Source organism: Carassius auratus, unplaced genomic scaffold (genome assembly GCF_003368295.1).
Source record: "Carassius auratus strain Wakin unplaced genomic scaffold, ASM336829v1 scaf_tig00017026, whole genome shotgun sequence".
NCBI lineage: Eukaryota > Metazoa > Chordata > Actinopteri > Cypriniformes > Cyprinidae > Carassius > Carassius auratus.
Genome location: NW_020524730.1, coordinates 941,016 through 957,702, shown reverse-complemented (window position 1 = coordinate 957,702; position 16,687 = coordinate 941,016). Strand labels below are relative to the sequence as shown.

Here is a 16,687-nt window from a genome sequence, read left to right as displayed (position 1 = left end):
GCCCATCTACCATTACATCAGATGCACTTAAGGCTTGGCTAATTATTTCCAGCTCTTCCTTTTCCATTCATTAAATTTAGCAACTGCAACACAGATGCAATAAAGGTGATGTGTCCTCATTAATGGACTTTACGGAAGAATACTTCTTGTTTGTGTGGTGCACATATCCATTCAGCTATACTAAAATCCTCTGTGATATGTTGCAGCATAGACATATTCAGTTGAAAATCAGCTGAATTGTTGTTTTGTTGATTTTTGACTTCATTACAGATATAATAATTATTTATATACTGTATGTAATTTTTTTTAAGTAAATTAATAATAAATTAATAATGTTATTCAGCAAAGGCACATTCAATAGTGTTACATATATAATACAAATGTATATATGTTTTCCATTTATCAAAGAATACTGAAAAAAGTATCAAGTTTCATCAAAAATATTGAGCCGCACAGTTGTTTTCAACATTGAAAGTAATTAGCAATATTTATTTTAGTGAATCAGAAATCAGAAAATAGTATAATGATTTCTGAAGGATCATGTGACACTGAAGATTAATGGAGTTATGGCAAATGAAAACACAGCTTTACCATTCTGAACAAAATACATTTTACAATATATTAAAATTGAAAACTTTTTTTGCAATAATATTTCAGTTTTTACTGTTTTTATTTTTGCATGAGAGACCTTTTTCAAAAACAATTATATGATAGTGTGTATAATAATAGCTTACCTCAGTCACATTTATGCACAACAGTTATTCACTGAGGAACATAACTAGTTAATTAGCTTAACTGTGCTTTTTTTTTTAGACTCAATTTCATGTGTAGTCACAGGTGTGCGTACAAAAGTGGCTGATTCAGTCAGATTATCAGTCAGCTGTGTTTTAAAAAGAATCATTCTATTTGTTTGAAGGTAAAACGGTCATAAAATCATCTCGGGAGTAGCTGCTTTGGCTCGAAATTGTACTGAACTCTGTGCAGCAATTACAAATTCATAGAATTTACAGCACTTTAGAAAATTGCAACTACAGAAAAGCAGACCTAGAGTAATGACCCCCTGTCGAACAATAGTTATTTCTTTCAGCAAACATAAAAGCATCACATTCACAGCAGTACAGTCATTATCCATCCTCTGCACAAGGTTTATTAGATCTGACAACAAAGAGTTAAACAAAGGAGGCACTTATAGGCTGGACACAAGGTCATCTCACCCGTCTGGGTAAATGCTTTGTGTTCTCCAGGTTTACTTCATTGTCACCAACAGATAGCATGAGGATAAGAGAAGTACAGTCAGTTATTTCTTTGTTACTTTAGGAGTTTCTCCTCTCGCTCTAAACAATTTATATGCCGCACGAGCAGCTTTGGGTGTTCAGAGCGGAGTACTGCACAAAAACATGTTTACCTTGTAAAAGTAAACAAAACAAACAAATCGCAGCTTAGCTCTCAAACCGAATGTGTGGAAGTGAAGAGGAGGCTGAGAAGTGGAAAGGGAGGCAGGAATGAAGTAGTTGTGTTTCCCTGTGGCAACTCCGCAGCATGGCGCGAGGAAGGAGAGCGAGAGAGATTGAAAGTCAGAAAAATAAAAAGAAATGTGGTTTAGGAACATCTCTGTATTACTGATAACATGAGAGGATGAGTAGAGTTCTACTTGTTTTTACTTTCTCACTCCCTCTTTCTTGCTCTCTGCAGGTTTGTGGTTTGTGATTGGTATGTGGAAGGTGGAAGTGCTTCGGAGAGCTGGGTGGCTGACAGGGGTCTCCGTCGAGCTCCAAATGCCAATTTGCGAGCTGTCTTATTCCATCTTGACGAAATGTTCTATTCTCTCGTCTGTGCTGCTGGAGGGAGGAGTGGGGTGTGAAGTGGGCTTCTCCTTTGGGAGAGCTGTGGCTTCTATCATCCTTATCAAACCTGGATTCTGCAGTCACACTGGATTTAGCTAACACTTGCTTAATACACTCCTCGCTGAGCCTTAGGTGTGTGTGTGTGTGTGTGTGTGTGAGTGAGAGAGAGAGAGAGAGAGAGAGAGAGAGAGTGTTTAGGTCTCTGTTGTGTTACTCTGGGATGTACAGCCAGCATGTGTCGAGGGATTTGCTCTTGTGAGGTGATGCATACATACATAGATGTAAAGGAAATGATCTATGTGCAAGTGTGAATGACTGTGGATCTTGGTAATGACTTATGTTATGATAAGTACATATATCAATGTTGCCTCTGTGATTATTGAATGTTGCTTTGGATGGAAAGCAGCATCTGCCTGCTGAGTGCTAATTAATTTGAAATATTTCAGTTAGGGATATATAAAATATACTATATTACAGTTGAAAAGTTTGAAAGAATTATTTTAATCTCACCAAGTCTGTATTTCTATAATGTCAAAAACACTTGTTCTGCTTAATATCTTTGAGGAAACTATGATGTTTTTTTTTTTTTGTTTTTTTTTGTTTTTTTTTCTAGTTGAATAAAAATGTTGAGAAAAAGGACTGCATTTATATGAAACATATATTTTTTGTAACAATGTAAATTATTGTGTAAATTTGGGAAGTCGTGGCCTAGTGGGTAGAGAGTTTAACTCCTAACCCTAAGGTTAACTAATATATTAGTCATGCATACTGACCTTTGACCTCTCTCTCTGTCTCTGTCCAATCGCAGCTCCCGCATCGCCGAGTGACCTTCTCCACAGCCAATCAGGCGCAAGATCTGCAGGATGCCTCTCAGCACAGTTACTATGACAGTGGTCTGGAAGAGTCAGAGACACCCAGTAGTAAGAGTTCTTCAGGACCCCGTATCGGGCCCCTCGCCCTGCCTGAAGACCACTATGAACGCACCACCCCAGACGGCAGCATCGGGGAGATGGAACATCCTGAGAACGGTAAGAAGATGTGGTGTGTCCCCCTCCCTCTTAATTGTCCCTCCTTCTTCTCTCTTTCAGAGCAATCTGTTTAGACCTTCTACATATTGAAGACTTTTTTTATATATATACCAAATGTTTGGCAATGAGCTGCACTTAGCATTTTACTTGTACACCCTTCATCACACACTCACTTTGCTTTTAAACAAAAAAAGTTTTTTTTTTTTTTTCTAAAATAAGGTCAATCTGAATTCTTAAGCATTGCAAAAGTTTTTATTTTTTTATGTGACCTAAATGTCAGAATTTAAACAAATTAACTACCGATTTGAATATGTTTTCCATTAAAACGTTGTGAGCTTTGTCAACATGCATCTACATACACAAAAACATCATTAATTCCTGGCAAGATATTGAAATGACCTAGTCATATTAGCACAAGCACACCAAGAAGACCTGATATAATCCTCCTCCGCTGTAGCTGTAGGGAGCAGCTACTTCTCATGAAGCGAGGGAGGCCGCCTCTCCTTTCCGCCCGGGTGAAGGTGCTCCCGAACAGGCCAGAAACCCTCAGCAACAGCCTCTAAAGGGGGTGGAAGTCATAGCCAAAAGGCCGGCTGGCAGTGAAAGCATTTAGAATTTCAATTACTTTGGAATTCATTAGTGCTGTGTATGTGTGTGCAAATACAATATAATATTCTGGGTTCAGTTCAAGCTGAGCTCAGTAAACAGCACTTGTGGCATAATGTTATTTACCAGAAAAATTCAGTTTCGACTTGTCGTTCCCTGACTTGCTACACTAAAAGGATTCATTTTTCTTACAAATCAGGATGCATTGAATTAATCAAAATTGACAGTAACTTTTACATTGTTAAAAAAGACTTCTATTTCAAATAATATATATATATATATTTTTTTTTACTTTTAATTCATCAAAAATATGTAATGGTTTGCATAAATAAACAGCTGTGTTCTGCACACCGAATCAGCACATTAGAATGATTTCTGAAGGATCATGTGACACTGAAGACTGAAGTACTGGCTGCTGAAAATTTGCTTTGCCATTCCAGGAATACATCACCTTTAAAAATATATTAAAATACATTTAATTTTAATCAAATGAATGCAGCCTTGGTGAGCATATCAAAAGCATTAAACAATCTTACCAACTGCAAACTTTTGATAATGCATATCCAATTTTACAGATTCATTGTCATGACACAGAAAACATAAAACCTTTAAATGACCTTAAAATGAAAATACATCATCACAGCACAAATAATAAACAGGTATTTACAGAAATTGTTTTTACATTTTGCTGTAAATTAAAATAGTGCCAAAATACTTCCTTTGTAAGCTAAAACCTCAATGTTTATTTTATTTTATTTTATTATGCCATAGTGTGCCGCAAATGCTTGTATTTAACCTGGAATATATTGTTAAAGAAAATGCATGGAAAATGCATGGAAAGAGAAACAAACCAAGAAATAGCCAAGGTATCAGCTGAAGGAAGGTCTCTGAGTGAAAAAGAAAATAAGTTTGACTGAGGAAGTGAAGTGGACTAAGGCCTAAATGTCATGGCTGTCTTCCCACATCAGTGCTTTTACTGCAGCTCCAGGACTGTGTGTACGTGTCTGCAGGGAGGATCACCCAGACAGGTCACACTTATGGCATCTGTACACACACAGCTGCACCCTGAACCCTGTGACAGGTGCCACCAACCACGAGATCGCACACACTCGCTGAGAAGTACAGTATGACGTTCTGTGTATGCAGAAATGAGGTCAGGTGCGATGGGGCGTTTGTCGGAATTTTCAACATATTTGCCCGCCAGTACTTCCTTAGGATGTGTATATATATAAATGGGCGTGTGTTTGCGTATGTTATCATTGTAGACAGACTCCACTTGTGCCTGTTGACCCTGACGATAGTGGTTTTCTTCATGAATTCCTTCCGGCTTCTTGGGGTCGACATCTCTGGAGCTTAGGGGAGAGTTTTACAGTACGTGAGTCGCAAAAACACAATAGAGCTAATAAAAGAGTGGAGATCTTAAAATAAATAGTCCCAGCGAAATGACTTCAGCAGCTGAGAAACGCAGCAGTGCTAGTCTATAAATACAGCTCCGATCTTCAAATGAGCTCCGATCTTCCTATAGCCACTATGGATAATGCATGGATGTAATGTGTGAAAGAGGGCATGGTGAGCGTGGAATGATACTGTGAGGCATGAAGGTAATGAGGCGACTGAGTTGGCACGAATGCACCATTATGCGTTATGCATGGCAACCTGTAATTTGGCTCATGCACCTTTTTTAAGAACACTGTCAAAACTTAAGAAATGAGGGGACGTGCAAAACAAGGACTAATGTCTATCAGATATTTATGGTACATGGAATAAAGCTGTTGCCTTAATGTTGAAGCATGTAATTTATGCGCTACTATAGTGGCACCAAACAGACTTGCGAAAATAATTGTGAACTAGTTTCAAACACACCCCATCTGCCATTGGTCAAGTAGTTCTGTTCCAAATTCACCCTAGACAGTGACTCAAACAAACAGTTTGCAGTTCTATTTGCTGCCACTAGAGACAGAAATTACTGGCATTTACTTCAAATTGGAAGTACTGTATTGGAAACATTCAAGTAGTAGTTAACATGACAGCAGTGCTCTTCTTATCTCGAATTTGTGACTTTATATCACTGTACAGAAGTTTGGGCTCAGAAATTATGAAATGTTGTTAAGATTTAAAATAACTTTATCATATTGTATTATATAATTTATTCCTTTGATGTAAAAGCTGCCATTACTCTGGTCTTCCGTGTCACATGATCCTTCAGATCTCATTTTAATATGCTGATTTGGTGCTCAAGAATATGTTTTGTGGAAACGATGATACTTTTGTTATATTATACAAGTCTTTACTGTCACTGCCGAATAATTGTTAATTTTATGCAAACAAATTAATAATATAAATACTAAGCTGACAGACCCTAAACTTTTGAATGTTATCAATATTTAACAGCCACAGTGTCTCACAATTAATCATTGTATGTCATATGACTTTATATTTAAAAAATGCATCTTTATTTCTCAGAATTAGTGACTTTAAATATGGCATTATATCCCCAAAGAGACATTATATATTTTTAATGTTATTTATTATTATTTTTTTTTCTATTTAAGTGTTTATTTATTTGAACTACATTAATATATAAATACATAAACAAGTAAATAAAAAAATAAGAATTAAAATATAATACTAAGCTTCATGAAGAATGCCCTTGTGAATGAAGTAATTCTTCCCAATCAGATTTTCTAAATGCGTCCTCTATCTGGGTAGACCTGATTTCAAACCATTGGTTGAGAGTCACCACATGCTGCACTTCTCAGATAAAGAGCAATGTTTGTGAAAATGCCATTAAACCACAGTGTTTACACTCTTTGGGGAAATCAACCCACGAATGGCTTACTTATAGTTGTCTCTGCAAATTAAAAAAGCATTTTAACATTGAAAAAACTGTGCACATCAAATTTAATTAGGTTCGGTGTGTCACTTCACGACGATGTGAGTATGAATAATTTGAAGCGGTGTATTACTTTTTCCATGTTGAAATGTTTTCTGCAATTCCACTTTATAGTGCATAGACAACTAAAAATAAACCATTCAATAAACCAGGCTGTGACTTTGTGCTGATATATTGTCTTGTTTGTATGAAGTTCTTAACCAGCTCTCTGATGGGCTCGGACTTACTCCTGAAACAGCAAAACATCACTTTAGTTCCAATTATAGCTCATATCCCATGAGGAAATTTACATTAATATACAGTTTCATCATTAAAACACTAACAAGTAGAGTGCTTGACTGGATTGTGATTGTGCTTTTGCTAGTTTAATTTTAACATTGTTATTATTATTAAAGGGTTACTCCACCCAAAAATGGAAATTCTGCCATTAATCACTTACCCCCATGTCATTCCAAACCTGTAAAAGCTTTGTTCATCTTCGGAACACAATTTAAGTTATTTTGGATGAAAACCAGTATGCGTGAGACTGTCCCAGCCAAATAAATAACAGTGTTAAGGTCCAGGAAAGTATGAAAACATCATCAGAACAGTCTGCCATCAGTGCCAGATCTGAGCAGTACTCAGATGGCGTATGCTCCGCGCTGCGCCAATGCATTGTTTGCTTTCAAACCAAAGCGTAGATACACGCTAAAAAAAAAAAAAAAACGTATCCTTGTAGTGTGGCTGATACAGAAGAGCATACGCTGTTTGCGTACAGCTCAGATTTACCAAATTGGCGCTATGCTGATTGAGTAAGAGAGGGAGCCAACACAGTGGTTGTTGTTTAGCTAAGCATTGGACTGAACTCACTCTCTTCCTCTCTCCATCCCTCTCTTACTCAATCTCTCCGCTGTAGCTTGCTGCTCTCCAGCTAAATGGATTCATCTCCGTCTGATAATGGAGTGTAATTCCATTATCCTAGCTCAGCGTCCCAAGGGGGGGCATTTCCGCCCGACACCCCCTTCTCTTTCCTAATGTGCTCATTTTCCCTGCCTAATAGAAATGGATGGGTCTGTGGGTCTTCTCTGGGAAAAGTGGGTGAAAGCTGGAGAGACAATGGAGCGAACAGGGGATGAAGGTGAACTGTTTTAGAGAATAATTTGACGGAATGAGCAGAGATGAAAAAGATGACACGAGCTCAAAGCAGAAAGTGATTATGCTGTAAAAGCCGGGAACGGCAGACGTGTGGTTTGATGTCACCTGTGTGAGCGAGATGGTGCATGAGTATTTATGAGCAGTTATGGATCTATTTGAATTTCTCCCTCTTATCTCTTTATCTAAAGATAGACCTAGTGTTCATAGTAGCCGACTGGTAATCACAACCTCAAACAAGCAAACAAAAAACAAACAAACAGTCTACACGTCTAAACAGAAGAAAGGCCTTTTGAACATCTGTGCAGTTGTCAGGGTTCATTTCTCAAGAGCCTCTCAAAGGCAGCCGCAGAGCGCTCTAACGTCGCACAGAGCGTCCATTACACCCTCGTTTAGGAGAGCAAATAGGCTGCCGTTCTCCTGCCATCACGCCCATATCAGGGGAAATGAAGGCAATCATTCGTCTCAACTGAGCAAACAAGCCATCCCCATAACGGCAGCCTCCAATCTGTCCCGTATCAATCAGGCTACTACTTTAAGCCGGAAAACAGGAAAATTGTTTTGACGTTCTAATGCACTGAACCACATGTACACGCACAGACATAAAAAGCAGAGATCTGAGTTGATTTTAATGCTTCTAACTAATCACAGACAGCATTTATCCCGCTGACAATTTGTCCAGAGAGCAAACATTAATTACACAGCAATGCAACCATTTTAAAAGATCCGAGAGACAGGAATTTTTATCTCCAGCCAACGTCTCAACAAGAGTCTTTAAAAAGAAATGTGCAGTAATGTGTAGAACATTTATTTTAAATGCAAAGCTTGATTTGTGTAGACTGGGGTAATGCATTTATGAGTATGTCTGTCATGCAAATCCTTTAATTACAGACTTTATGCGGCTTTCCTTTAATGATCATGCAGACATCAGATATTCTGTATCACTCCTCCCTCTGCCCACAATTCCACTCATATTTATTTAATCCAGCCATCAAACCATAAAAAATCTGCATAACTAAACACAGAAATCTAGTGTACTCTTGCGCCTCGATTCACAACATGATCAGTTCATTTAATGATGACAGAAATATGCACCTTGCCACTTTCTCTTGAAGCACTTAAACAGCCTTTGTTAATACACAGAGGCTGCCATAGCAACCCTCATTAAAAGTCTGGAGCTGGAGTTAAGGGAGCGGCTGGGGAGGTTATAGACATGGAGGAAGAGTATTCACAGTTTGGTCAGAAAATATGCTTGAGTGTTACCACTGTCTCCTCGTTTCTCATCGGAGGTTTTACCCGCTGACCGCCCCCTGAGTGTTGAACCTTAAGACCGATGGGAAAACAGAGTAAAGAAGAACTGAAATAGCTTCATCTGGTGTGTGTTAATCAAAAGCAGATGCGCTTGGATGTTCTGGAAGTGTTTCCCACACGCACAGTCTCTGTTACTTCCTGTCCCCACTCACTAGTTTTCCAACCGTGACATTCTTCTTTAATACAAAGTGACATAAATCTGTTGTTAAAACTCTCTTTCTTTGCGCTTGACCCCTGTCCTCGGTGCTTTCTCTCTCTCTGTAGAGTTTCCCCTTCATCGTGATGTGTGTGACTGTGATTATCAGGCATGACTCCTCTCTGACAGGCGCTTGTGGGGCAGCTTGGAGTCTTCACTAAAATGAGCAACCACAATGCATCCAGGCACTGGGTCGTCTCGTCCTCCTAAACGCCAGCGGAGAACACACATATACATGTGCAGCTGTTTCTGTCATGATGGGCCCTTTCTTTTGACTTCTGTTGTTTTATACTAGGGTAATACTATTTTCTGTCTGCATTTTAAACATAGAAACAGAAAAAAAAACTCACATTTGGAGGTACTGAATAACAATTATTTGATATCAGGGCACAATTATGAGAAATAAAGTCCCATTTTGAGATATGAAGTCACATTAGGAGAAATAAATTGCAATTCTAACATAAAGTCGCAAATATACAGTAAAATTGCATTAAAAATGCAGTTGTGAAAGATAATCACTTTTTTTTAATATGAAGTTACAATTAGCAGAAGAAAAAAAAAAATGCATTTGTTAGATAAAGTAATTTTGAGACAATAATTTTGAGTCTCATTTTGAGAGATGAAGAGAGAAGAAGAATCACAATTATAAGAGAAGAATCACAATTGCCAGATATGAAGTCACATGTTAATATAAAGTTGCAATTATGAGAAATGGAGTCACAGTTACCTTTTGATTTTCTGTATTCGGAGGCAGAAACATATACTGGCACATACATAATGTACACACTCACAACTTAATTGGGATTGTGGGAAAGCTTGTGAAAGCCCAGTGGACTATGGAAGTAGATCTAATGCCTCCACAAATTATATAATAAAGTGAGTAGCAGTGGACCACAGCTGGGTCTCTCTGTCACACACACACACACAGAGCTATCCTTAGATTTTTTTAAGTAATGCTGAGCACTTGTTTCCGTACTGAATTTATCCTCCAGCCCCCATGAGGAAGAAAAAGTGTGTGTGTGTGTGTGTTTTGGACATTCCTTAGTTCTTCTTAATTAGCTGTGCTGCTTTGCAATAGCTGCTAGATGAAAGGCTTGTGCATAGGGAAAGTGGGTGATCTCCCCCACAGAGCCTTGCTCTCTTTCTCTCCTTACAGCCGCTGTAGCAATGCCCGCTCTCACTGCTAACAATGCATGCAGACAAGATTGTTAGTGTGTTCGCAAGAGACACTCTCAAAGCTTTCTACTAAAAAACAGCCCATCAAGACTGCAGGAGTAGGGCAGGATATTATCAATTATGAACATTAAATGCTGGTCCATTACACAGCAGTGTGTTTGAATTTATGTAAGTTTAGGTTTATTTTAAAGATGAAGTGTATAATTTCTGTGCGATTACCAGTCGGCTACTATGAACACTAGGTCTATCTTTAGATGAGAGATAAGAGGGAGAAATTCAAATAGATCCATAACTGCTCATAAATACTCAAAACAGAACTATTTAGTTAGTTTGTTAATTGGTTAATTGTTATTATTATTATTATTATTGTTATTATTATTATTATTATTATTATTATTATAAATATTTAATTTATTTGGACAAAATAATAAAAAAGGGCGATATATCAGCTGATATAAGTTTTTCTGCTTGGCCGATGTGTTCGAGGACTTTTATTTTGACGGCACACCTGACTTTAATTTAAAAATCGCTGAGAATGGCAGCCACTGATCACACAGGGCTCACATTCTCCCTCTTGTTTACTGTTGTTGTTAACAGTTCTGTTATGAATAGAAGTCTGTCTAATAATCAGATAGAACGGTTAAACAAAGGAATTAATACAAAAGCTATTATAATGTTTGTTTTTTATATTATTAGTAATAGAAAGGCAAATATAAGATTTTCTTGTTTGCGGTCAGCATTAAGCAAATACGCATTTATATAATTTAAACACATCTTTTAATGAATAATGAACATTTAATTTCACAAACCTTGCAAACTTAAACTTAAAAGGTGAGTCTAGATGGGAGATCTTGTGATGTGTGCGTGTGTATTCAGCATGATCGTGTGTTCTCTGTGTGACGGTCGGTCTGTATGAATTGAATAAGCTTTAAACTTGTGATTACAAATTATGCTGTGCTTTATGCATTTGACCACTGTCATATTCATGTAATTTTCATTGTGTGCTATATGTAAAATGAGTGTTACCCTTGCTTTATTTGAAAAATGTTTCCCAATGCACACAAACTTCCCAAAATACTGAGTGCCCTCTTGGTTACGGAGTTTAGATTTTAAACTTTTTATTTTATTTTATTTTTATTTTATTTTTAGTTTAAACTTAAAAGTCTTCGCTGCACATCTTAGCAGTATTAGCATTATCAGTTGTGTGAGTTGTGTAACATACATTATTTTATCAAAACCATTTGGAGCCACTAATGCTGCAGAAACCAAACACACTTACACTACATTTTAATGCTGGGTGGAACCCGCTTTATAGCTGGGAAAGATATAGAGAGGAGAGAGAGAAAGCAGACAGCAAGAAAAGATTCATGGAGGGGTTTATTTCAGGAGTGCAGCTAGTTTATTTGTGCTTATTTGACGATGGTCTGCTGTTCTACAGTAGAAAGCGAGAGACTGAGTCCTGAGAGGAGAGAAAGAGAGAGGTGTGGTTGCTTTCTTGCTTCGCCCAGAGTAGTGCATTGTGGGCCGCTGTTGTAAATTGGAGCAGATCTGGCAGACAGGAGCTCCACTACTGAATCACAACAATGACTAGAGTGCTGAGCACTGCAGTTCTACTGCAACGAGAGAACGAGAGGGAAACAGAGAGAGAGAGGCGGCCGTGGAAAATAGGACCGTGAATGTGGAAGTATAAAATCACTGGAGTATGTACAACCAATGTGTGTGCGGCCACCCCTGCCTCTTCATCATCTAAGGATCCCTGGGTCGTCCCTTGGCAGGCTGTCTGACAGGTGCAGTACAGTGAACGCAGTGTCACGCTGTAATTGTACATCCCTGTTATGTCAGCGTGTAATTGAGCACACAGCCTACAAAGAGCCTGCCAAACACACACACACACACACACACCTCTGAGTCAGTGAGCAGGACATCACTAACATCCCATGCTATGCCTTTATCGACAACGACAAAACACTGAGGCTGTACAATTCACAATCACAGATAACTAGATGGGGGGTTTGTTAAGAGCGAAATATTCTGGGAACACTGCCATTGTGTTTAATGGCTACTGATATTAAGATGTAACTTATCTAATTAGCAAATGTGATGTGGAGTCATGTAAGTACGGATTGAATTCACTCTTTCTTTCTCTCGTTCTCTTCTTTCCTACCTTAATTATCTCTCCATTCTCTGCATGCATTGATTTTACTGTGGTCTTTGTCTCTTTCTTTCTCACTTTCCAACCCCATATACTCTTTCTCTCTTCCGCAGACCTGAAACCACATTTGCCTCCTTTCCTCTCTGCTTCCGTGCCGCTGTGTCATTCCGGTTTAGAAGCCGATGGCAGGTTTCTCCACCAAGAGAATAACTTCCGTAATCATATTTGATCAGGGAAATATTAAGTATTAAATATCTGTGGGCTAGCTGGTTAAGTAACCAGAAGCACTGTGTCTCTGTTATATGGGACTGGACCTTTAAAAGGCTCTCCAATTTGGAGTTCCGGCCTTGCGAATGAAGATATTTGAGATGAGCTTGTGAAGGTCTCTGGATGTAACTGGATAAGCAGTGTATATGGATTATGATGGTATGGCAAATTCACTGTCCTCTCTCACATAGAAACTATATTTAAAATGTATTTCTTTCTTGGTGTTTAAATTGGAAAGAGAAGTCCTTTTATCTAATTTGTTTGATTAACCAAATATGAAGTATGAATTATTTATTCGCTTCGCAGGATCCGAGAGATTCTCACAGTGAAAGAATACTGTGGATTTGTTCCACTCTCTCGCACATGCTGAGGTTATTTATGGAAGCTGGTTTCATATCTCACAAATTGTCACTTTAGATTATCTCGCAGTATGACTCCATGTCTCATTTTTTTTTTTTTTTTTTTTACTTTATATTTTACAATAGATTTGTATATTTCACAATATAACTTAATATCTCAAATGTATGACTTCATATCTCACAAGTATAACTTTATATTTCACAATACAACTGTATAATTCAGAGTTTTAACTGTATTTATCACAATTATGAGTGTATCTCGCAGTGCAGTTTTATATTTAACAGTTTGACTGCATTTATCACAATTTATATGTTATATCTCACAAATTCGCCTTTATATCTTATACCATCCACTTCATTTCTAACAGTTGTGGAATTGTGACTTCATAGCCCACAACTGTGTCTTATGTTTATATTTCTTTACATTTATATCTAGATCTTGTCATTGTAATCAAATGCTGAGGAACTTTAACATTTCACAAACTTGGAAATAGATGGATGGACATTTAGCAAGCTCTTAGTCTGCACAGCTTAAATTTTGATGCCTTTGTAACAATTTATATTTGCAATCCTTTGGGCTCCATGCTAGTGCCCACTAGTGCAGAGGGAGTTGCAGCTGCCACTTTGCCAGCTTTACACGCCGCTTGGAGAGTTAGCAACTACTGCGATCGCCACCTTTGTGTTTAGTCCACTGAGTTAGCCGATGTTGCCAGGTCCGTGGTCAGCGCGGGGAATTAGCCACCACGGCCTCTGCCAGTTCAGAGAGGAGCTTAGGGAGTTAGCCCCTGCTTGCGCGTGCTACTGTTGCCAGGCCTGCTGTTTCCTAAGGGACTGACAGCTGCTTCTAATCTAAAGGATATTGTTGTTGTTGTCCATCAGCTTCAGAGGATGAAGCCAGCTAGGTGCATCTCAGAGGGCTAGCCTGACACGCACAAGCGCACACACCTCCCATCCCAGTGGTAGGGATATGGCTTCTTGTTTATCTCCTGTCCTGCTGGGGCTCTCAGCTAGCGTTGTGAGCTGCAGGGGTGTGCCTGAAGCTTCGCTGCCCACTTACCTAACCAAGTGTCTCACACATGCACCAGTAATGTTAGGTGTACCTATAAAATGCCTCATGCTGTCTATACTTAATGCCATATTATCTCAGTAGGCGGTACGCTGTTTCCAGAAATGAAGAGCTCTTATGTTTTTAACCAATGTCACCTCACCTCAACTCACCCAAGATCAATACCGACTCTTGGTGTGAAGCCTGACTCTGTCTCTCTATAACACACACACACACACACACACACACACACACACACACACACACAGTCTCTTTTCCCTCTTTGAGAAAAGTGAGGTTCAGTCTCACTACAGTTTCTATGTTTTCCTTCCACTCTAGCAGTAAATTGGGCTTGATTGAGCAGGTAATTGAATACTGCTTTAAGTCTCCAGTAGAAAGACTTAACACGTGCAGAAGTGTGTTTCCCTTAATTGAATTACTCTCTCTCTCTCTCTCTCTCTCTCTCTCTTCATCTCAGAGCAGACTTGAGGTGTTCCCCCTCTATGCTGCATCTTGCCCTATTATTTACGATACAGTTAATACAACTCCATGTTAATCAATTGATAAGTAGTTAAATTAGCTTGCTTCTGGACTTCTGTGTTATAGAATCGGAAATGAATGAGGCAGTCGATTAAACATGGGATGACGCTTGTAAGTCTCTAAACGGGAGGCCAATTTCCAGTGCTAATTGTCATCGAAAAAACAAAAGCTGTAATGCAAACAGTGCCAAAATAGTAGGGTAAGGCTGGAATGGATCATTTTCTGCATGTGTAATCTTTGAATATTCTCAGGATGTTTTGTCTGAACACATTGTGCTTTTTAGTCATGAAAGCCGCATTTGGAGATTAGAGACAGGAATGGAAACCAGACATTTTTAACTGCAGCCACATTTGTCATGGATATGTCATGGATTTTTATTAAAAGAGATTCAACCCTTTTCTTGTCATATTCATTAAATCAGTACAAGCATTTTTTGACAAACAAACTTATGGTTTGCATGTTGAACTACTAGATTCAAATGTGAAAATCTGGTATATAAGATCAATAAAAGCAAAGAAAAACTATATATATTTTTTTTTCATATTTATTGATTTAAGTAATTTTCACCTCACACTGTTAACTAAAATAATACATATGACATTTTGGTGGAAATGTTTTAGATGATGAATTCTCAGATGGATGGACGGATATTTAGATGGATAGAAAGACGAAGACACACATATAGTGTAATTGACCTGAAAGAAGAATGCTGATGTCAAATGCTTATTCGCCAAGCGCTGTTTGTGTTCAATGACATGTTTGTGTACATGTGTCTCTACCCCTGAACGTGTTTGAATGCGCTTTTGTTCTAGCATTTATATTTGTAAGTGATCCTCTCTTATTGCCTTTTGACGGAGCCTGCTGTTGTTGCGTGCCACAGAGATCTGGTTTTATCATGTCTGAAGCTTGACTGTTTGACCAGCCCACTGCCAGTACACCAGCAAGCAAACTCTTCTCACGCAAGGTCCTTGTGACCCCGGGGGCCAGAATCAATTTCCTGTATAGCACTGAGAATGTGCTCAACCACTACACCCTCAGTTTCCCTGCTTTTCTGTTTCTCATCTTTCAGTCAACATGAAGATCTATGAATTCTCTCTAGCAGGGATATTACTCCTGTCCTGGATCATTGCAGATAATAATGAACCAGTGACAGCTTTTTCTTTTTATGACTCACAAAGGGGCGAGTAAGACGAACGCCAACAGTTTACACACCAGTGTTGGGAAGTAATTAACTACATTTTCTAATTATTTTGACTACATCCCTCAGCAGTGTGACATAGTTTAGCGCTTTCTTTTAGCTGTGTTCTTTTCCAACAACTCATTCTAGTCAATAGGTTCATTATGTTCATTATCTTATTTTTATAGTTAATTAAATACTGCTGTTGTTCTTTCGACTCATTGTTGTAAATAAATATGAATATATATCTAATCCATTTCTTCAGTGTAGCTGGCTGCTTTTTTAGTAGCTTGAAGTGTAAATACTTTTTCAAAAGAGCAACTTGACTATAGTGTCACTTTAAATGATTAGTAGCTTGTATAAAAAACTATAGTTTCAGAATACTTGCTGTTTTATGTAGTTGCTAGTTACAAAAAAAAAAAAAAAATATATATATATATATAGTAACATTGTGAAATGTAATTACAATTAAAATAAATGTTTTCCTTTTTTTTACATATATATATTTTAAATGTAATTTATTTATTTATTAGTTGTATATTAACTGGGTTCAACCGACTCATAATCCACTGGTTCAGCAGGTTCAGTAGTAAAAATCCCTTTCATGTGAAACCAGAGACCCGCTGCTGGGAGCTCAGAGAGAGTGAAGACTCATGGGTCAGCATTTATCTGGAGCTAGTGTTTAGTAATTCATTGAGAGGTTGATAATAAGCGGGAGGGACACATTGATTAAGCATTGATTTAATGTTGATTTACAGTTTACATTGGAGTTGGCAGCATTATTAGCCTACTCAGCTTGACTTTGTGCTGTTTTCCTCTTTTTCTCCTTTTCTGCATTGATTAGTTCTTGTTGGTGTGTATGTGAGTAAAGTAACTAAAACAAGGAACTTCCTTGAGAGCATGCATTGCTGTAATGAAAGGAAATAGGTTTGCACATTGATAATAAGTGTATCTGGCAGATA

At 38.1% G+C, this 16,687-nt stretch overlaps 1 protein-coding gene across 2 annotated transcripts in view; it reads left to right on the top strand.

Annotated features, from left to right (window-relative positions):
• Window positions 1-16,687, top strand: part of LOC113075403 (protocadherin-1-like) — a 142,939-nt gene that overhangs the window by 87,586 nt on the left and 38,666 nt on the right. For both annotated transcript variants that reach the window (XM_026248121.1, XM_026248122.1), the window contains exon 4: window positions 2,653-2,872. In XM_026248121.1, the coding sequence (XP_026103906.1) occupies window positions 2,653-2,872 (220 nt within the window). The remainder of the gene's footprint in view (window positions 1-2,652; window positions 2,873-16,687) is intronic.